General features: G+C 38.4%; 1 protein-coding gene across 1 annotated transcript in view; it reads left to right on the top strand.

Annotated features, from left to right (window-relative positions):
* Positions 1 to 23,428, top strand: part of MAN1A2 (mannosidase alpha class 1A member 2) — a 130,189-nt gene that overhangs the window by 84,673 nt on the left and 22,088 nt on the right. The window contains exons 6-9 of the mRNA XM_066572141.1: positions 1,914 to 2,008; positions 3,414 to 3,537; positions 3,951 to 4,044; positions 22,336 to 22,451. Coding sequence (XP_066428238.1) covers positions 1,914 to 2,008; positions 3,414 to 3,537; positions 3,951 to 4,044; positions 22,336 to 22,451 — 429 coding nt within the window. The remainder of the gene's footprint in view (positions 1 to 1,913; positions 2,009 to 3,413; positions 3,538 to 3,950; positions 4,045 to 22,335; positions 22,452 to 23,428) is intronic.

The raw sequence follows: 23,428 nt of genomic DNA, 5'->3' as shown, positions 1-23,428 counted from the left end.
TTCTTATGCAACTGGGCCAAGACTGAGGTTTTAGTTCTCTTAAGGGTTTCTTTTTTTCCCAGTTACCATAGATTCCACCTGTACTATACCTCTTCCTTATACTATGCCTTCCTGTTCCGAATCTGTCCTTTATTCAAGGTCAAAGTGCTATATGAATTTTACTCCTAAATTTCTGTGTATTTTCTCAAAGACTGTCTCTTGTCTGTTTCTTGGCTAAAAATCATTCAAGCTGCATTGCCTCTGTTGCTTCACAGTTATACCAAATCATATTCTCAGGTATATCCTTTTTCAGTTTAGACATATCCCATCTTACAGTTCATATGGAGAACCTCTCTAAAAGTTCTTTATCCTGGCTCATTGCTTTCAGATTCATCTCTATCTGTCCATACTCCACTGCATCAAATACAATTAGATGTCATCTTTAATATTTTCTTCTGGTTTATTTCATGTGTCACAAGTCATTTCCTCAAACATTAGGATATTGATTTTTTCCCACCTTCATATGAAAAATAAGGATATTCTTGATTGCTTATTTTTCAGCTTGCTTCTAGTGAGCATCTCTTCAGTTTCTTCCCATAGACCTTACAAATCAGCTGCTACAGTCCTTCCTAAAGTTTTTATTCATTTTGATTACAGATTACTGGCCAGGTAGTTAACAATAGAATTGTAGAATATCTCAAGTTAGAAGGACCTTTAAGGACTGGGGAATCCAACCCCCTGCTTCTCTCAGGACTAGCTAAAACTGAACCATGTGACTAAGAGCATCATCCACAATTTCCTTGAGCTCTGACAGGCTTGGTGCTGTGACCAGTCTCTTAGTGAAGAACATTTTCCCTATCTGAAATTGCCCTTATGCATCTTCATTAGACTTCTTCATGTCCTATTGCTGGTGACCAAAGAGATGATGTTTCTATGCTACATCTGTGTTGCATGTTATTCTGGGATGTGGTAGCTTTTTTTCTAACTGGTTTGTATGGTGCATCAAATTGGCAAATAATGTTATCTTCAGGTTAAGGAGATACTTGTCCAGAAATGTAGTGAATACTGAGAGGGCATTGATTAAAATGTAGCTACTGATTAAAATGCTAGCAACTAACTGGTAAAAGCAGATTCATACCATGGGGTATGAATTATTATGTTACATATATCTAGATGATATTATGTATATCTAGATACCAAATATGCCTTTGGAAAACATGCTTGCAGTTAGACTTAGAAGAATTCTCCCAATTGCTTGTCTAATAAATGCTGCGCTCTGATTAAGGCTATTACAGATTTATGTTCTAAAAGTAAGGAGAAATAACAGTAAAAATTACTGAGATTTTGTCCTGTCAATAATTTCTTTGGGGGTTCAGACTAGAGAGGGAAGATTAGCCCTGGAATTATTTTTCATATGCATTATCGATGAAGGAAAAACTAGAGGAAACTGCATATCTGGTTATGCATAGACAATGTTCATAAAAGAATAGGAGCTCTGTCTGCAATAAACTCATTAAAAAGAGGTTGGAAGTTTGTAAAAGCTAAAATGCTTGGGTAGGAGAGTTGTGTCTTGGTTTTTAACTGAAAAATACAAGGTATGATTTAAAGACTGTTTTAAAAAGCACTTGAATTTCCTAATAGCTGCGGAGGGAGGTGGGAAGAGACCTGATATTCTTCTGTAATAGGAATCTAAGAACTGTTGCTGGAGAAATTGGAAGGAAAGAAATCAAAATGACAAGTTTGCTTTTCATGTTCAAATCTAACCGAAAGTTATAAAGTGAGCAAGTGGCAAAAAATTATAAGTTAATATGTTTTTTACAACGTAAAGCTTTTTTAATACAAAGAGGTAGGTGGGGCAAGGAAATTTCAGTCTTTACAGTTCTGGGAGATAAATCAGACGTTGTAACTACTTGCAATTGATCCTACTATCTTAGGTTTTCAAGATCAAAGCAGTGCAACTGGCAGGAAAACTTCTTCCAGCCTTCAACACACCTACGGGTATACCATGGGCAATGGTGAATCTGAAAAGGTAATGAGTTTTCTTTTGTGAAATGTCTTCCTCCCCCTCCCTCCAACTTAAAATTAGTAATGGCATACATCAGTTTTTCTTAGTAGTGGAACTGTAGAAAATGCAGACAAATTGTCATTCTTGGCATGTTAGAATATTTTTGATAGAGTTCAGCACATTCTAACTCATAACTGCTATACATTTTGATCCTGGGTTTGTTTTATGATTCTGCAATAAACATTCAATTTGCCATTGGACCACACAGTGTATTATTCTGTGTGTTGCTCTGGAGTTTAATAATTGTTTCTTTACTCATTACAAAATCTGTTAAAAATCAACATTGTTTGCAAGACATGGTTGAAGTTACTGGGTTTTCTGTGCTGTTTGAGGTGTATGTTACCTTTAGAAGATTCCCAGCATTTGAGAAGATGATGGGACTCTGAAGTTACTATTTCATTTTACATTTTAGCTTGGGGTCTGATGTGCTAAAGTGAACTGTGGTCTGTGCAGATGGAGAGGCTCCTTTAGATGACTGCTCAGATCACTCTGAACTTAGATGGTCTGCATTGCCTCATGGAAGACAACTACCTTGCCTAATTTATGTTGTATTACTTGCTCAGTGCTAGGATTTCCCTCAGATTTTGAGAGTGTTTTTGATGCAAGCGATTCTTTAAATTTTCACTACGTCCTTAAACAGTAGCTGAATTGGGATGTATATTTAGATTGTTTGTACACTTACTCATGACTGAAGTCATTTGTGGGAGGAAGTAGAAGTAATCTTCAGAAATACGTAGTTAATTACAGAAACTAAAAGACCCAATCTTGAAAGGTGGTGAAAACTCCCAGATTAGATTAAACCAGAGGTAATTTAGGAGTTAAGATTAGCAAGATGGTATCACTTCGAGTGCAAAAAATAGATATGTCACGCTTTCTGCTGATTCTTTAGGTGAGCCTGAGGAACCCATATATTGTGCCAACAGTAAACATCCTGTTTTCCTGTGTAGACAGAAGATAGGGAAGCCCATCTCACACAAGTGAAGGGAACACAGCAGATCAGCAGGACAAGGCGGCAAATGCTGCCACCTTCAAAACTTGTCTTACCTTGATTCTTGTTCTTAAGAACATGCAGTGAATAAGAAACAACTGTGATTGAGCCCAGTGTTAAGTCATCATATTTGTGTGACTTCATGGTATTATATTATTTAAACATAGGACTTCTTGTTGATGAGGTTATGGTATCTTTATTCCAAAAAGATCCAACCAGTGAACCAATTGACCAATCAAATCACAACTCCTGTAATCTTAAGTGTGGGTTAAAATATTATTGTTTCTTGCTTAATTGGCTGTGGTAGTTGTGCTGTGCACAATAATTCTGAATTTTCTTGTTGTTTTCTTCCTTTCTTTATGCATATTTGTTGGAATTCAGCGGTGTTGGTCGAAACTGGGGCTGGGCTTCTGCTGGCAGCAGCATCCTTGCTGAGTTTGGTACTCTGCACATGGAATTTGTCCACCTTAGTTATTTGACAGGAGACCCTGTATATTACAACAAGGTGAGTCTCAAAAATCAATATTTTTATCATACTTCTTATCATAAATTTCATTAAAGGAGAAGTACTTTCTATATTGAATTCTACTTCCGTTCTTGGTAGCAAGTAAATATTTTCATGCTTGTATTTCTGTTACCAAATAGTTGTATTTTTCAACTAGAAATATATGATAACACAGGTTTTCTTATTTGTTTCAGAATACATTTAAAAATCATTATTTTTAAGCATGTTTATGTGAGCAGTCCTTTAAAACCAAAAATGTACAAATCTGAAGAAAGCCCTCAAGAAAGCTTGTGGTTCAGATTAATAAAATTTGCTTCTAAAAATGAAAGAAAAATAAAAAAGATTAGATTTAACTTTGTGCAGAGGGCAGACAAACGTTGTTAGCGGTGAACCTGATTCTTGATTTAATTTAGGTCATGCACATTCGGAAGTTACTTCAAAAAATGGATCGTCCTAATGGACTTTATCCAAATTATTTGAATCCAAGAACAGGCCGGTGGGGTCAGCGTAAGTATTCTTATTTTATTAATTCCTAATTATAAGTCTACTTCTTACATTGTTGTTGAGTTGGAGATCAGAAAATTTATTCTATAGGGTACAAACAGCATTGCTTGAGAACATAAAACACAGAAGGATTGCTTGAACTTGAAATCTCCTGAAATGAATCTTTTCCTGTCTCTGTCTGAAGTCACAGAGCTCACTTTTTAGGGTACTTTCTGAAAACAGCTTGCTGCTTAATCTGATGCCTGTCCTTAAGTTTATCAGTCAATAAAATCTTCAGTAATAAAGAATAAGGCTGAAAGTATTTCCTCATTTTGATTCTGTTCCTGGTTTTGTTCTGCAAACCATCTGGTAAGTGGATTATTGTAAGGTGACGTGCATTAATGCATGTTTGTGGTGGTTAAATTGTGTTAGGCACTGACATCTACAAACATAATTCATCTCCTTAGTGGCATGTGAAATGGCATGATGAACCTCCTTATAGATGTAAAAAAAAAAAAAGCTTTGGAATGAAAAGAAAAAGCAGGCATTATTGATGACAAGTTAAGAGGAGAGATAAAACATCAAGAGAGAGACACAAACATGATTTCTTTCTTGTAGTGGTTCTTTCAAAAAAAGTTGAGTGGTTTTGTGCTTTGGTAGTGGCAGTGATAAAAGAGAATTTTTTTCTTCAAGGTTTTATTTCTTTATCTTTTATAAATGCAGGTCTATTTAGGAAGAACAGGCAAGATGATCTATTTCTGTCCTGTTTGACATCATTGATAGGTTTTGGGGATTTCAGTGGTTGGCTGTAAATATCCTGCAGAACATGTTCTGGCTTGCAAACTGAGAATCTGCTTCTGACTTTGAATCTGGTATGTGAGGGAGATGAATACAGCTGTCATTGCAGTCATTGTGAAATACTTGTCTAATCCCATCTTTAAAGCCAAAATTCTCTCCAAAGCATCTTATATCTTTGAGTGGATCATGACACCATCTGAGATGGGCAAATGTTTGATGGGACAAATTCTTCTGATAAATTTAAGTTTAACAACATATTCAGAAATAAGAAAATATGCAAATACAAATACTCAGGCATTATTTATTCAAAAGACAGTTTTGTATTTTTGTTTTGAAACAATTTTTTGTATTGATTTTCTTTTTATTCCTAACCATCTGCTTGTGCTGGTTTTATCAAAAGTAGTCTAATGTGATGTATCACCAGGATTCTTTAGAGGCTGTTTCATAGAATCTTGGAATGGCTTGGGTTGGAAGGGGCAAGTAAAGATCATCTAGTTCCAACCCGCCTGCTGTGGGCAGGGGCACCTTCTGCTGGATCAGGTTGCTCAAAGCCTCTAACCTGGCCTTGGACATTTCCAGGGATTAGTATACTCAACTTCTCTGGGCAGCTCACCCTCGCAGTAAAGTATTTCTTTTTAATATCTAATTTAAACCTACTCTCTTTCACTTTGAATCCATCTCCCCTTGTCCTGTCACTACATGCCCTTGTAAAAAGTCCCTGTCCAGCTTTCTTGTAATTACAATGTACAGAATTAGTATCTCTTGGGAATTAGATACTCCTCATCACTAAAAATAAACATACAGTGGAAAGTTTAACTTTGCAGAAGTTTGATGGAGCTCAAACATACTATTAAATGGATTTTGCAAGATAATACATTTGGGACTCAAGTTTAGGAGTACAAACTGAGACTTATGTTCTGAGGATAAAAAGAAATACAAATTCTTAGAGCCTTTAATTTTTCTATGCTGATCATGAGTCGTAAATTTATTTTCTGGAATTTAGTGATTGGGGTTTGGGGTTTTTTTTGAGCAAATAAGGTTCCAAGTGCACATTCAGATATTCTTGTAATATTTCTAGGATTTTTACAGTGCAACAATATCATGGCTTAGGATAGTAGTCTCCATTTTAGTAGTTCTGCTAAAACCCCATCTGCTGCTCACTTGCCCTCTGCCTGCCTCCTGCACAATAGATCACTGGTTGAGATAAGAACAATTTGCTGGAAACAACAGTGAGATAAGAAAATGAACAATAACTGCGAGAATATTAATAACAAAAGGTATAAGACAAAGAAATGGTTTACATAGAAGAGAAGACCCATTCTTTCCAGCCAGTTTCTTCTCCCTGACCAGAAATCGTGCCCTTTTCCTGAAAGGAGTCATTTTCCCTGCCTCTGGCAATGACCTGAGATGCTGTTGAACAGCATTAGAGTCTGGCCATGCCCCCTCCCAGCTACTCTAAAAAATTAATGCTGTCCCAGCTGAAACTAGGACAAGCAGCATTTGGAAACCTAATACTGATATTGTGGATAGCATAATTCTCTATTTCCTTTCACAAACTTGGATGGAATGATGGGAAAATGTCTCAGCTGTATCCCTGGTAGATCACTCTTAGGTGCATCTACTTGCAAAAATTTACTAAGTTACAGTAAAGGAGCACATGGTTTGAAAGACTGGACAGATGGGATGGAGTAGCAGGGGCTTAGGCGGAATTTCTTTCTTCCTTGCAGAGGTTGTGTTCTGCTATGCATGAGTGAGCCGAGTAAGGATGATGCCTTAACACAACATCCCAATTCACCAGAGGACTCGTGTCTAAGCCCCCTACACTGTTACTGGCTTGAGTCCCATGGTTGGTATTACAGGCAGGCAAGGCTTTTATGTTCCCCTCAGAAGGTAATTTCAAAGAGCATTGTATTTGGCTTGTTATATACCTTTGTACTGGAAAGACTGAGACAATGGAAAGAGTATCAAAGCATAGCTTTTCTTTTTCCAGCTTCTGGGAAAGCTGCCCTTTTCATCTTTGCTGTGACCTTTAGTTTGATGCATCTTATCTTGTACAAAGTACTTTCTGCAGATAAGTTTCTGAGAATTATTTCAGAACACTTTATTTGCTTAGATACAAGTAACTTCACTCTGACCTTTCTAGTGTTGCTTTCCTTTTTTTTTTTTCTTCCTTTCTTCCTTTTAATAATTTTTTCTCTGCTCAGACTTTTTTGGTTCAATTCTAGTTAGGTTTTTTGTTAGTCTGTGCAGTATTCCAACTAAGTCACGAGGGGTGTGAAATAGATAAAATAAATCAGCATAAATACATACCTAAATACTCTGCTGAAGAACTATGGGATATAGCTGCAATATAGCATCTTTCTAGTGGTGGGTTTATTTTCTATTTCTGTACCCTGTATTCTAGTGGTGAGTACCTTTATTCAAAGTAGTAATAAAATCAGTGGTGATGGGAACTTAGCAGTCAGACCAATTAATGCTATTACTACCAGTTGATTCTTAGTATTAGACAAAATATATAGTGGAAGAATTAATTTAGGTCAAATTTTCTCAGCAGTTATATTTTTTCTTTGCCTTTTTATTTATTTTTTAAAGAAAAAATTACACTATTTGAATAGAAGAAAAATTGTTCCCTTCTAGAAGTATTGCTGTTTTGTTTAATTTTGTTCCAACAAGCTGATAGATAAACTTGAATATTTAAAGGAAATTCCTGTTTCAAGATTGTGGGACAAAAGGGAAGCATCATTTTCTGTGGTTTTGGTGTGGCCCCATAGGGCTGTAAATTGGATCCATCTCTACTTGCAAACCTTGTAGAAAGTTCTTGGTACCTTCTACCTTAATACTTGTTAGAGAATGTTGATTCTTTCTCAGAGCTGTTTGCACTAGGAGCCTAGGCACACCCTAATTTTGTAGGGTTTAACCAAAGGTACATTGGCCCCCCAGTCCTCTTTGCATATGCAGGGTTCATGAACAGTGATGAGCTAGCTTTTGTAAAGGTCCTTCAGGCCTTTTGGGGATTAGCAGTCATTACAGGGTTTTTCTGTGCCTCAGAATATTTCTGTCTTAGCCTCCATAGATCCTAGGCCATGTTGCTGTGTCTTGTCTGGTTTGCCTCGTTTAAATGTTTGCTCAAAATGTGGTCTGTGCTGTTCTTGGGTTAGGAGAAGGGGAGTGGTGTATGTGATATGCTGTAACTCTGTCAACATCCTTCTGATGTTGGGGTGCAGGGTCCAGTGAGTCATTTCTGCTTGGGTTTGATTTATCAGAGTGCAGACCTTTTGATCTCAGTATAAATAGCATGTTCTGCAATTTCACTGCTGGGAGTATTGTGCTGGGGACACTGCCATGAGATGTGCAGACCATCTTTTCCACTTGTTCGTCTGCTGGAGCTTGCAAAGACGTGCTCTTTCATTCAAACCAGTCAAAGTTTCTCTTACAAATGCCTGAACAGCCATAAGCAGTGAAGTAACCTACCGGTCAATTAGTAATAATTGTTTCATCACGAACGATGTGACCATTGCTTCCAGGTTCTTAACAAGTTATAGAGATGAGTCAAATCATTATGTCAGTGTGGCATTAATCTATAAGCGCGTCTTTGAAGTGATTACAATTTAATTAATATAAATTTTCATTTGTATTTAATGCACTTGACATAGCCCTTGAAGAAGGGTGACAGATTGTGACAGTGTTCACAGGGGTTTTCAGGATGAGGGAAGAGACGTAGATCTGACTCTATATTTCAGAAGGCTTGATTTATTATTTTATGATATATATATATATTACATTATAACTATACTAAAGAATAGAAGGAAAAGCTTCATCTCAGAAGGCTAGCTAAGCTAAGAATAGAATGGAATGTATAACAAAGGTCTGTGTCTCAGAGAGTCTAAGCTAACTGGGCTGTGGTTGGCCATTAATTGTAAACATCTAAGATAGGCCAATCACAGATGCACTTGTTGCATTCTACAGCAGCAGATAACCGTTGTTTACATTTTGTTGCTGAAACTTCTCAGCTTCTTAGCAAGAAAAAATCCTAAGAAAAGGATTTTCATAAAAAGATGTCTACGACAACAAATTACTTCTTTCTTTTACTGCCTGCCTCAATGAAGCAGCAGCAGCCAGGGTCTGAAGCCACAGCAGGCAGGACTGAGCAGGGACTACTGCTTCATCCCATAATTTCTTTCCACTTGAATGCTGTAAACTCCAATTCTAAGAACTCTTGGGTGAATGGTTTACTGGTCATTGCTAAATCCCCATCCTTTCCAATGCAAATGCTTTGTAATACAACTGGACACTTAATGCTGTGTAGCAGCAAGGGGGTTCATTATACCCAGGAGGAGGAAAATGATAGCTAAATATCTGGGATTAAGCTTATAATGTGCAGGTATTGTTGCAGCATGGGGGTCATGACAGACATCTTTTGAATGGGTTCAGCTCAGTATTTGTCAGCTCACTGGGGCATTTGCTAGAAGCAGAGCTATAATGCCTACAGGATTGTTGACAGATTCCATTTTTACGAATGGGCTAAGGTGATGGTCCAGTAGGAACAAGTTATTTACAATACTTCTGCTTTGGGGTTTCAGTTTCTGTAAGACTGAAAGGAAAATAGCTGTCAGGAAGGATTTTCTAATCTCTCACATTAACCTTCAGTTGACTTTGTTAGCTTTTGGTTTACACATGATGAGTAGTTGGATTGGTGTAAGCATCAGAACTTTGAATTTAGATTATTTTCAAAAGTAGTAACAGTGCTTTCTAGACAAGCTTCCTAAGCAGATATAACAAAAAGTTGATTAAAAAGCTGGGATTTCAAAATTATGAAAATTGATTGGTACTGAAGAAAAGTGGTTTCTTAAAAAATTAAAGTATGTTGAAAAAACTTAGTTTGCATTTGCAAACATGTTAGATGAGAGTACCAACTAGAAAGGCAATAACAAAAGAAAAGCCAAATCTGCATGTTATTGCAAAGTCAGGGCACACGTGTCATGTTTGCACATTTCTGTAAATCGGGCATTCTTCTTTTTGCTTTCCAACACTGAAAATAAACTACTTAATTTCTTCTGGTTCCAACATCTCTTGCAAGTAATAATGTTGAAGGGGAACTCTAAATACTCTTAACTTCAAATCTCATTTCGTGCATCTGGGCTACCTATGGAGTTACCTGGATTGGTTACTAAGAGAGTTGTCAGTTTAACTAAGGTTGGGGTTTAGGCCAAATATGGCTTCCATATGCAAGAAAATAAGCAGAAATATCATACTGTGTTAAACTTACATGTTTATTTCACCTTAGTGATATGTGGGCACATTGACAGGTTGCTGTGAAGTAAGCTAGCATGTGAATTTAGAGTGCATGAGCTGAGCATTGCTATTAGGAATGTAGCAGCAGACACCAAATTTGTCACCACCAAATGCTGATGTGATGAACATTCAGGCTGCAGTCTGTTCTCTGCTGCTTTATTCATGTCTCCTTACAGAAAACAAGCCCCTTACTCAAGACTTGCAAGTAGCCGAGGGTGGGACACTGTCATCATCTATATAAGGACTCATTGACAGTGTGATATTGATCACAAGTGATCAGAGTATTAAATGCACTAAATCTGGATGGTGTCTTCCATGTCAAAGTGATAGCTACCTTTAAAGACAATAAGAAGATTCACACAGGTTATTTAGCCTGTTACACTACCTTAGCCCCCTCTGGTGATGTTCTCACTTTCTTGCAGCTTCTTGTACCTGTTACTACAGAGTAGGTAAAGGTACAACCCAGATGGCTGAATGGGAGAAGTTTGCATCCTCTATTTCCCAGCTGGTTGTGCTGTAGACTGGCCTTCAGATAAACTTAAGCAAGTATCTTTATGGATGTGCACATTGCATTTTCTTCAGGTGGTTTTAATTTTCAACAATAACTGCTTAAATTAAACTAAGCACTTTTAAAATACTACTTGGAGGAGGCATCTGTAGATTTAATTTATTTGTGTTAGATTTACCCTTCTTTTAAAATGGTGCAATTTTCAAACATTGGAAAAAACCATTAAATTACTGTCATTAAGCCAGTGGAAATACTGGGTGAATATTCCAGGTTTTTTATGCCTGTCTTTACAGCTGGTTTGAGGCTAATGCCCTTGGGCTGAGCAAAGTAATTAAGCAAAAGGCTTCATTTAAACTCTTGCAGGTAATAGACAAACCAGGAGCAATGCATCCTATCTATTTTCATTTGTGATATGATATGGTATCAAATACACAGCACCATCTGTCTATATTTATTTTTCAGAATTTAAAGGAACAGTGAAAATAAATTTGATGTTAATGTATGTAACATGGTTAAAGTTGATAAGGAAACCACTGTATTTAGCAGACTCCAAGACCTGGGGATTCCTCCTTCCCAGCCCTTGAAGGCCAGCCAGGTCCAAGTGTCTCCATCCCTCTCATGGATGTGACTGCTGAACTTCCCATTTGCAGTCAGGACATATTCCAGAGGTGCGTTTAGAGGACACTGATGCAGCTGCCCACACAGAGAGCCACCAACAGCCCTGCCTTGGCAGCACCCCTGTGTAGTCCTGCCACAACTCACCTGCAACATAGCCACAGGTAGCCAGGCCTTGATCCTCCTCCTTATGTTCACTGTCAAATAGATGCACGGGCTTCTACCCTTCACAAGTATCCTCATGCTCATGGACCCTTCAAATATTAGCAGAGGCTCTCAGTCCAATACCTGTGCTTGCACCCTGGACCTTGCAGCCATCAGCACAGAGCTTGGGTCTTTCCAGCTGGGCGTTTGCTAATGAACTACACGTGCACTCAGGATTAAGTTCACTGTGAGAAACAAACACACAGAGGTGTTTTCTGTTGCTGGCATGTAAACCTAGGGTCTTGGGACCCACCATCAGCCTCTGAGCTCTGCCACCCAGGTCTCCCAGCCCCTATGATCTGCAGACCCTTTTTGATGAAGGTGCTGTCACACTGCGCTTCCCCTTGTGAGAATGCAAACATTGAGAAAAATCAGCATGTCAGCTGAAGGGTATTGCCCTGTCAGTGTGAGCTCTATCTGATCCATAGGGAGAGTGGCTCTCTAAAATGCAAACTTTCAAGGGTGCTACAGAGATAGAAATCCAGATCCTGATTTATTTATCAGTTATCGGGCCTTTCATTTTTAAAATTAAGCAGAAGCCCTTTCAGTCTTTACACCTGCCTCTGGGAGATGAAAACCCTTGCAGATGGCAAGGTGAAGTGAATAATACTGAAGAATGAAGTAGTCTTTGAAAAGATTAAAGAAATACTGCAGATAAATATTTCAGATAAAAATGTAATTGTAGCATAAATTAACAGGTTGATAGTATAGTTAGATTAGAGGTAGTGCAAAGATGCTAGTTGTGGAAAACCCGTCTTTTCCAGCTGCTCATAATCTCCTTTAACTGTGAAGATATTATACATTCTCTCTTGTACCCTTACCTATTTACTACATGCCTTGCTTAGCACAAGGAGTATCTTAAATTATGTCTATTAATACCTGTACCTTCTTTAAAGAAACTAGCAGTGCCATGAGTCAGGAAAAATAAAACTGTGAAATGTAAGGTCAAGTTCTGGCAAAACATCCATAACCTAAAAGGAAGCAAAGGGAATTGGGTCAAGTCAGCCTTGTATATTCCAAAGTATTTTCCAAAACTTATCAGATAACTACTTTCTATTTGGACTTGTGAATAATAATTTCTAATACTTTAACTTGCAGATGATTATTTTTCCCCTTCAACATAAGGAAAATATTTTCTCTCTCTTTAATAGAAATGGTACAGAAGTAATTAATGGCATATTGTAAAATTACATGTAGAATAGTTCCCAACCTGACTGCATTTTTGCACATTTATTTGATTTAGCAAGTAAATTTCTTTTTTAATTCGTGTTTGGAACATAATTTATAGAACTGGAGATATGTGATCTGTTGGATAGTTTGGACATTTGTGTAAGCATTTATTTATGGAGGTTTTGCTATTTGAAATCTGCTTTCAGTTTATTACATTATGAAGAAATAAAATTACCGCAGTATTTCTAGACTTCCATTAGTAGGCATGCTGTTGCATATGAGGAGGTGGGGGTGGTTCTTTGCAGTTTAATTTCTTTTGCTATCTTGGCAGGTGTCCTTAATTTTACTCTCCTACTTATTTTGTGTTGTTCTGTCTTTTGGAACATGCATGTGTTTTGAATAGAATATAATCTGTGTAATCTCTGCTGGGGAATTCCCCTGGCATTTTTGCTTTACAACCTTGTACAAATGTAATTAGCTATATTCCAGGAAAAAGCTGCATTAAAATTTGTTTATTCATTAGAAGCCAAGAGCAAGATAATCTGTTAAAACTTTATTTAAATGAAATACAACAGAACTGTGCATTACAGGGAATATGCTTTTATAGGACTACAAGGTTAAGATGCTCTGCTGGTCTGCTGAGCAAGATGCTGAAAAAGGTGAACAAATAAAAGCTTTGTTTAGTGTGTTAAAGATTCTAGTGTTATTGGAAGGTTAAACACGTATATGAATTATGCATTTGGAAAGGAGTGTCTATAAATAATTCCTAAAGAGAGGATTTGGATATGGTGTAACTTTGGGTTATGAGAATGCTTGCATACATTGCTAGGCAAAGAGATTAATATTTCATTTTGCTGTACCACCAAGCTATACTTTTAGAGCATGATCTCGATGGGGAGTGCATCAATATCTAGAATTTGTGATTTGTCCCACAGCAGCTTTTCCATTTGTTTTTCTCATCTTTGTCATTTACTGTGAATTCAGTATGTTCATCTGTATTAATGAAGTCTAGCGTGTTTAGGGTACCGCCTGATATTTTTGAGAGCTTACACTGATGGCTTTGAAGACATTAACTTGAAATCACTGGGGAGTAGAAAGTTATCCTTTGACATCTCTGTGAGTTTTTAGAGTTTGATTTCCTGTGGAATCTCAGTATTTCTGTGATAATTTTATGCCTAAAACTGCATTTTTGAATCATTCTTGGCTTGCTAGTTTCTTACGAAAGGGAAGCCTATCAAAGTCCACTTACAAAATTGTTACAGCCTTATTAAACTTTCTTGGTTTTATTTTATTCCTTCTCTGTAACGTATTGGAGGCTGTGCACTTAAGTGTTTCTGTCGATGCTCTCTAGACGATTGGTAAATTCAGATGACACATCTGTTGTCATATCTGACATCTGTGTCTTTTTATTATGTCTTCAGTATGTGAGCCTTCATATTCTGAGTTCTATGTGGAGATTTAACTGCTGGTGGTCACGTGAGAAACGTTTCCAGTTTGGTGACATTGAGAAGAGAGGGTCTCTCGTTCTGTTCTGTGAACATTGAATGTATCTTACCAATGGCTTCTTTTAATCCTGAAGTTTCACTGGGAGTTGGACTGTCCTTGTAGCAGCAACCTAAAATACTGTCTCGACTTGAAGATCTGTGTGATATGGTCCCATATGACATATATAGTCAAGTAAGAGAGGGGTGGTGATGAATGCAGTCCACGTATGGTGTGGTACCTCAGTGTCAGTCATAGAGCATGGACTGAACAAGTCTTAAAATCAGCACAATTTCCCAGCACCTAGAGAGTGATCAAAACTTCAGGCAGCTGTGTGCGCCATTTCAAACATCTGTCATGAGAAGAAAAATACGAGCTACATAGACTGAAGTTCAGGAGAAAGAAATAGAGTAGCCTGGATTTATATTGCATGTGGTATAATCCAAAAGTACATCAAAAACAGGGAGTGTCTTTCCTTGCTCCTCAGAATCACTTTTGACTGTCAGCTTCCATGTGGGAGATATAAATATATATATATATATGTAAATATATAAACTGCCATGTCTTGATACAGCTTGAAGGGTGAAAAAAAAAAGTTTTTGACAGTGGTTTTGCCAGCTGATTTGGTGCAGATGAATGTTGGACTAGATTTAATCTAATAAAGTTTTCCCTCTTCGATGTTCTGGTTTATAATTTTCAAGAGGAGGATCAAGATCTTCAAGGAAGATTAGGTGAATAAAGTAAAGGGTGTAACAACCTTAAGACTTTCAATCCCCCTATATATGAACTCTTATTCAAAAGGGACTCTTTGGGTTTTGGGTGCATACGTGCAGCAGGTGATGTTATTATCCCTTTTAGCTCTTTCACAGTCACCTTGTCAAGTAAAAAAAATTATCAGAGACAAGCATGCATGTGACTTCCCACCAATCCACTGCAAATCCCAGAGGCTTTGTTAAAGCTGCCCACACAGTTGGGATTTACAGTGACTCCAAACTTGGCTGAGAGGCAGGTGTGCTTCATTTGGGTGGCTCTGTGGGTTGAGTGTAATAACTTTGAAAAGACAACTTCAGGTGATAAAAGGCTTCTGAGTAAACTTCTCAGTAAACACACTGACATAAGGATTTAATGCGTTTCTAATTTTAGCATGTGGACTTGATTTTTTTAGTTGATTGGTGTTTAATTCTTGAATATGTCTTCTGAGAGATGACCTACATCTTTCCAGAATTATAAATAATAGCTGGAATGTTTTGATGTTTCAGGAAAGTTTGAATACAAAAAGCAAAACATTTGTTCCATTCCTGAGAGTGAAAGTACAGTCTGTTGTAAGATACCAAATTAGGATATTCCTTTGACATTACAGAATCATAAATTACATTCAGTCTGAAGAAATGTTTTGATTCTAAGAACATTAGTTACCTAAATATGTGTATTAGTTGGCTCGTTATACTTGCTGGTCTGTTTCGAAGTATTTCTATTGTCTTTGGACTCACTTGAATTGTGCAAGTTTAACTGTTTTTAATCTGTAGTTTGATAGTCCCTACAGATCTAGGGACTAATTTTGCTTAATTTTATTATATGAGAAACTGGTAGCACTTATAATTAAGATTGCTTAATACTTTCCATTGAATGATTGTGTTTTCAGTTTCTTGTAGCTGCCAGACTTTAGTTCTTCCAACTGGAATATTCTGTCTGCCTCAAGCTGTTCTCTTGGGGTTTCTTTAAACAACTTTGACAAAAATGCTTTAGTCATCTCTAAATGAAACTAGAAATGGAACGTGATTCTACTCAGATTAAAGTTTGTTTTTTCAAAGAGTACAGTTAAGGAACTGAAGAACCATCCATATTTTTCCAAGTCTTGTTAAAATATTCACATTTAGGTTCTCCATCTGGAGTATTTAGAGTTCAGCTGCTCCATTCTCCAGAGCTGTGAGTGCTGAGCAGGCGTGCTCACGCACCCGCAGGTCGGGAGGAGCTGAGCGAGGTGTTTCATGTTGCTGGATTCTGTTGTGGCACCAGACTGTAGAATGGGAAGCAGTGTCTCTTCAGCTACCTCCTAACTGATAAATGCTTAACTTAAATTCTCCAAAAGTGGTTCTGTTACATGAGACCCTGAATGTTTTCAGGAAAATTCTCATGCTGGTAATGTGTTCCTTAGTGATACATAGTTTATATTTGACTTAAAATTGCACCCCCACCTCCTTTTACCAGGGCTGCCTTTGCTGCAGTTAATTTAAAAGTGTTTGCACTTTTAAGCCAACTACTATGGCTTATGACATCCTTAGGTTGAATTTCTGCTGTGAATTGCAGCAGCTGCAATTTCCAGGGCCTCAGCTTTCTGGATTAAAGGATTAAAAGGGGAGCTTGCACCTATTTAGAGTAGCTGAGGAGCACTAAGACCAACTACATGAAGTAAAGATTGAACTGAAATTTAATCAGAGCCAGCCTAAAGACAAACAGAAAAACAATTCTTTGGAAGTTTTCTGCACAGAGAAAGAGGGCTCCTGCCGTGTATGGCTGGTTGGTGCAGGCCAGAACAACTAATGGTGGTGGGATATGTGGGTTTCTTAATGAAAGTCAGTATCAGCTTAATCACTTTGCTACCCCCTCCTGGTCATTTAACTTCTCCACTCTTGAACTCCTTCTCTGACATATTACAATAGCACTTTGTCAATTTGTGATCCTCGAGGAAGATCAGCCTCCCTTTTTATTGCTTTCTTCTTTTGTTGCAAAGTAATTCTGTACTACTGCTCTTGGTTGAAATTAATCAGTGGTTTATCTTGGCATTTCCAGTCTAGTGAGAATAGCACAGGTTTTAGTGAGTTTTGCTTTATTTTAAACAATTACAGTTTTGAGATTTCCGTTTACAAATAGCCAAATTAATAATTTTTTGCTTGGTTGTTCTCTCTCTGTCTCTAGTTTAAAATACTGAATCAGTGTAGTTACAATTTTTGAATTAAAAATACTGTGGGCATAGTTGATCCTCTTCTCCACCTGTTTGTGCTTCTGCACTGCTCCAATGTTATCTCATTGTCTTGCTTTCCAGCAGGGCAGCCTGTGCATGCTAAACATACGTCTGCTCAGTATTGTATTTCATCTTTTTTATCCTGTGTGCAGTAAGCCATGCAGAAACTTTCTGCCGAGGGCGGATGTGCCCCGGGGTTAGGGAGGGGCAGTGGCTCACTCCCCTCTGCTCCTGGCTAGCAGGAAGCCTCACCCTCAGGTGTTGGGACTGCAGCATCAGTTCTGGCATGAGGTGCTGCCTTTAATACAATGCCTGGCTTCTTTCTTTATTCTTGCTCCTTGCCAAGAAATGACAATTGAACAATTAAGGCACAAAGTAGAGAGGGTTTAGCAAATCATGAACTGTTTTTAATTTGCCTCATTAAGCTGTTGTTAACTACTTAAAGCCATCTGCTTAAAAATAATTTGCACATCTTAAGTTTGCTCTAGAGAGCAGGTAGACCTTCATTAGAACAGGCTTCATTATTCATGTTATCTTTAGGGGGCTGTCAGTTGTTGTGGGAAGCATGCTATTGCTCACTGAACCAAACTTTCCCTGTAAACAAAAGTTATGTGTTGGTAACTTGCAGTCTGTGGCCATAACCGTATTCTTGGGAACCACTGCCATTCATGTGGAAATTGGCTTGCTGTGGAGGAAGTTATTTACTGATGTTAGGTAGGTCTGGGTATGACAAATGAGGATGAGCTGTGGGAATGCGTAGTGTCCCTGTTATCTACAACCACCCTCAAAAATTAGTCCTGAAGAGAAAGAACAGCCAGATCCATCTCAGTGCCTCACCTGTCACTGAGGAGGGGGGAGCCTTGTTGCCTATGCCTTGAAGAGCTGTTTGCAGTAAAAAATCTGTTTGTCTCCCCAGATTTGTAAAGAAACAGTTTCACTTACAGAGAACAAATCACTCGAGCTCTGCAGACCCTCCCTCCTCTCTGGTGCTGAGATCCAGTGGCATTTCAGCGAGACTGTATGTGCCCTGTCTGACCTCCTGCCTGTATTGTGGTTTAGTGCTGTCCTGCTTCTTGTCTGGGAGACTCTGTCAGCAGTGAGCTCATGCGTTGCTGATACCAATAAGATAATTTGGAATGAAACTATCTTTGGAATATTAGATAATGATGGTGTGAGGTTTTAAAAGAAGGTCCCCGTCTCAGTCTGCGGGAAAGACGTAGATCTGGTTTTCAGCATATTAGCTGAGACACAATATGTTATTAAGCACAGATATTTTATCAATACCTTAAAAACTCATTAAAGTATTGCTCTGAGATTGATTGGTTTGTTGTTCATTGAAGGTTTTTTGTTTACAGTTGAGTGCTGTTTATTAAGAAGAAAAATGCCAATATTTAACAGGATGAAGATCCTTTGTAGTAGCTGAGCAAAAATGTTGCTAGGAACTCGAAATATCATTGTCTTTCTATTAAGGTTTTATTTGTCTCTTTTTGGGAAGAAGAATCCTTACAAACAGACTAACTGCACAGGTTTTCACACAATGCTTTCAAATGTGACAAACCAGAAAAAATACAGGGTTTCTTGTAATTGCTTTTGGTTGCAAAAGTTGAAGCTATTCTTTCCAACTGCAGTTACTCTGTCTTTCAGTTTGAAAAGAATTCCAAAGCAATTCTTGACTGGAATCCTTTTATGTTTGCCCAGTCATCTGGGCCTACATTTGAAAAAATGTGGAATGAAGAAATTACCCAAATTTGTCTTGATTTGAAGGAATGAATGTTCTAAAAATATATACATTGAACAGAACATGTGGCTTCAGCCACATTTGTTGTGCTATCATACTTCTGTTCTTTTTGCTATATTTGTCTTAATTTGGAATGAATTCTACTCCAGAATTTCACTGTAAAACAGCTCATCAAAAACAGCTCAAAATAAAAACCTTTACATGACAAAGAGCTAATTAAATGATTCTTGTAGATCAAATTTGTGAAAGAACGAATCCATTTTAAAATGTTCATAGTGCTTGTACTTAATGCTTATCTTCTCAGTTGTTTACTGTGGAGTACCCAGTGTCAAGATGCTATTGTAAGCTCAGTTATTCAAATCACAAGTTATTCCTTTTTAGTACTCTGGATTGACACAGAAGGTTAGGACCAGTGTGAAAACGTCAGTAAATTTTATGTGGAAAACATTTTTCTGAGCAAAATATTCTGAGTTAAGCTGACTTAAATCTTTGAATTCATCTGAGCTATAGCTCAAAGAGCAGGAGAAAGTGATAGCCACCATGGACCTTCTGATAAGTTTGGATAGGGAGGTTTGCTTTTAGGAGAGAATGATATGCGATGACCCAGTTCTACAGTCTTCACCAGTTATATATTTGCTAAGGAATCTTGGAAAATATTTCTTTAGCATTTCTGCTCTAGGTGAGACCAAATTGTCCAAGACCCAGAATCTGTCGCAAACCGTGTTTTAAGTAATTTCTACTTACAGTTCTTTTAAAATGCAGCAAATTCTGCTTTAGCAGACACTAGCAGAAAAGCTGAAGAAGACCTTGCCAGAGTGCAGTTAATGCAGCTGCAGAAGCTGGAAAACTCACTGTGTTTAAACCTCAGTTCAGCTGCTGCATTGGCCTCCTTTTCACTTCCATCCCCTTTTGGCTATTTTTGTGGATGGGGAGGGGACAGGACGTAAAGACAGCTGCATCTTGATGTGGCCAGCTCCCCTGAAATACCACCATGTGTTCCCACCAGAAGTATTTCATATGTCCTTCTCCTGCTGCTGAAGAGAAGGAACAGGATCCGTTTGCCTTTTTTGACAGGTCTTCCCTCTGGTCCAGCTGTGAAAGGCATCAGCTGGGGAGTGGAGTAGCCCACTGCTGAATGAGAGAGGAGCCTTGAAAACTCTGGGCTGGTCAGAGCTGGAGTGAGGTATGCATAAAAGGAGCAAGGAAAATGCTGCTGCTGGGAATTGGAAGGCCCTTGAAAGGCCTTAGTTTCTTACCATGTGCTTGTCTGCTTCTGAATGGGAGGAGGATCTGAATCCAAGAGGCTTGAGCAGCCCTGTTCTCTGTACAAAGAAGGTACAAAACAGGCTGTCTAGGGAATGGCTCTGAGTTTTGTGTCCCCCAGTGCTTCTGGTGCCTGTGTTCCCTATACTCTTGACTAAGATGAGAAGCAATGTGAAGGAGAAGAGCTGCTGACAGAAGAGAAGGACAGTTCTCAAATGAATGCCTGGAGAAGTAGTCACGAAATGGGACATGTTGCTGATAATTGACTTTTGAAAGACACCTGGAATGTGGATTTCTCTGTTTAGGAAATGAACCTTTTCTGCTCATCTTCCTGCTCTTTCCTGTCCCAATCCCAGCTGGAGCTACTACAAGAACACTGCTGAGGGTTCAACAGCCTGTCCTTGTTGGGACCTGAGTGCATCTGTCAAGGAAATCTGGCTGAGGATCATCCCTTACTCAAATGACAGAGCTCAGCTGGGGACAAGGCAGCAGCTTAACAGAAGTAGTTTTAAACTGTCTCTTGTGAAGTCAGTCCCTGAGCAATGCTGGCATGAATTGTAGCTTTGAAGTCTTGGGATAGTTTGTGGGTTTTTTTATTTTTTTCCTGAAAACCACAGACCCTTGTTTCTTGTGTCTGCTTAAGAATGTAATTGTAAATCGAAGGAGTAATTTCTAGCTCTTGCGTTTGTGTGAGAAAGTGACTCACGACCTGAATGTCCTCTTATAGCTCAGGCTGAGAAAGCTTATGAAAACTCATAATCACTGAGTAACTGGGTGTGAAAAGTCAGTCAGGGAGAGTCTGAGGTACAAAAGAAGAGCCTGAAGTAATTTGCTTCAAATTCACAACTTGAAACGAAATGGGAAAGCTACAGGCTCTCTACTTGCCTTTGTTTAGAAATCCATTTTTAAGTAGCAGACGAGCCAAGAGGCAGCTAGAAGAGTTAGGATAGCAGCATCTACCAGCTCTAACCTCCCACTCACATCTTCAGAGACAAGCAGACATGCTGTGGTAGGGTGGTGCTTGGAGGAAAAAAGAACAGAAGGAGAGCTCAACCTCTCTTTTGCACCTTTATCCCAGAAAAACTGTGAATAATACCACTTTTTGAGGTATTTTGTAAAAGGAAGTGTCATATCTTTTCTTCACCCAGTGAAAGGGTACTTGCATGACTCAACCAGCCATGCTTAGGGCAGTGAATTTCTGGCATTGTGACAATGTTGGTGTTAAACATTTCCCTTGCCTAGCTTCAGGAGTCTAAGACTTGTTCTGATGCTACTGTTTTGAGAGCTGTAACATTAGGAAAGAGAAGGTTATGTGTATTCTGGTTGAAGTCACTTATTAAATCTCACAGAGTGCTGCTTTTTGAATGAAGAGTGTACTGAGTGAGTGCTTACCCTGGTTGGAGCAGGAGCTGCAAGGCTGCCAGACCATCAGTAGGCTTTTTGTGGGGGAAGTATGATAGTTCAGCCAAAGAGAAATACAGATAGTTCTCAAGTGGTCTATCAGCACAGAATAGCAGTGACACTATTTGTGAAAGGCAACCTCTGCGAGGGAAAAAATAAAATAAAAAAGGGGACAAAAAAGAAATCTGTGTGTTAGGAGGTTCAGTTTATGTGCTGGTGGATTCTAGTAGTGAAACACTCTTACCCTGTGGCACATGGCACAGCTCTGTGTAGCTTCTCAGGCACAGTGGAACAGAGCAGGGCTTGTGCTGTACACTGCAAAGGCACCTTGCTTCCTTTTGGACAGAAATAATTTCAATAAGAACATTTAATTTAGGGAATTCATTAGTCTGTTGAGTAACTACCCTGTAAGAAATAAAAATCTGCTGGAAAGATTGGATTCTGTGTAGTCAATGAATGACAGTTTGTAGCCAGCCACATGACCTGGTTATATCCTGGATACAGAGGTCTTGGGAGGTTTTCTACATGCTTTTTTCACATATACCTTAAAAACCCAAAAACTAAAACCCCCAAACCCTGGCAGCAAAACAATTAGGTTCTTTGGAATGAAGTAAAAACAGAGGTTAAAGTATATTTTTGATATGAGGGATAGCCTGTGCAGAATGGCAATTAGGGAACACATACAGAAGGTTCTATGCCTGTGATGTAAGTTTTGAGGGGAAGGAGCGCAGTGCAGCTTTCTAAACAGGCTAAAAGTGTTTATAATTCTGCAGCAGTAGGCCTTAAAAACATAAGTTTATGTTTTGAATAAATCTAAGGTGCTATTACATAACAACTTCAACCTTTTTTTTTGTTGTTTTCTTCCCTCTTTCCCTTCTACAGATCACACATCCGTGGGCGGGCTGGGAGACAGTTTTTATGAATATTTATTGAAAGCCTGGCTTATGTCAGACAAGACGGACACGGAGGCAAGGAAAATGTACGACGATGCAATTGAGGTGATTATGATTCATTGAGTTTTCCAATACAGTGGAACAATCTTGAATGATTTCAAAGAAATTAAATTAAATTTAAAAAAAAGAAACCTAGGGAGAAAAACCACCACCAACCACAGGACTTGTTTTGATTATGTAAGTTTTAAGAAATCAAGTGATGAATAATACTAGCTTTCACTTTGAGTAGTTTAAAAAGTATTATTGTAGAATACATGTGATGCAGATTATTGTGCTAAAAATAATCAGCTTGTCCCAAATGGTACAATATAAAAGCCCAGGCTCTAATTTATTAGAAGGAGATCTAGCAACCTTGAGATGTGTGCAGAACAACCAAAGTGTTGAGAATTCATCATTCTAGGATCTGAAGTCCCAAATTGTTTTATTCTTTGCATTATTTTCTAGGGCATTTACATGTTATATTCCATATTTGCCTTGTAAAATGCAGTTCAAATCTATTCCTGTTTCTATTGTTCTTTTGTACTATGGTCTTACTCCCTGTCACAGACAAAGTGCTTGCCTAAGCAGGGCAGTACTGCAGATGGTTCAGTGGGATTTGGGGGTTGGTGGCCTTTCTGTGGTGGCTCTGAGCTTTTTGCTGCCCAGCTCTTACTTTCCCAGTTTCCCCATCTTCTCTCAGCAGCCTCTCATAGTGGTTCCCACTGTGCCATCATTCCCCTGCTACAGTTTAGACACATAAAGAGTAACTGAGCTGGTTTGAGTGAGCTGTGGTACCAGCAGCAGCAGGGGCTGTGTAGCCGTGTCCCAGTGCTGATGTGTGGCTGGTGCCTGATGTGTTCCAGGCTCTGTGCATGCCCTGTTGCTTTCAACATAAGTTTTTACAGCTTAGTTTTAGTGCGGTCGGTCTTCTAAAACAAAACACCTATTCTTGGAATTCTCAAAATTCACATTTTACAAGATATATAGTGAAAGTTCTAGTACAAAATTGCTTTGAAGCTGTAATATGTCTTATATCTGACCTG

Source organism: Molothrus aeneus, chromosome 2 (assembly GCF_037042795.1).
Source record: "Molothrus aeneus isolate 106 chromosome 2, BPBGC_Maene_1.0, whole genome shotgun sequence".
Taxonomy (NCBI): Eukaryota; Metazoa; Chordata; class Aves; order Passeriformes; family Icteridae; genus Molothrus; species Molothrus aeneus.
This window is presented reverse-complemented; position numbering and strand designations above follow the sequence as displayed.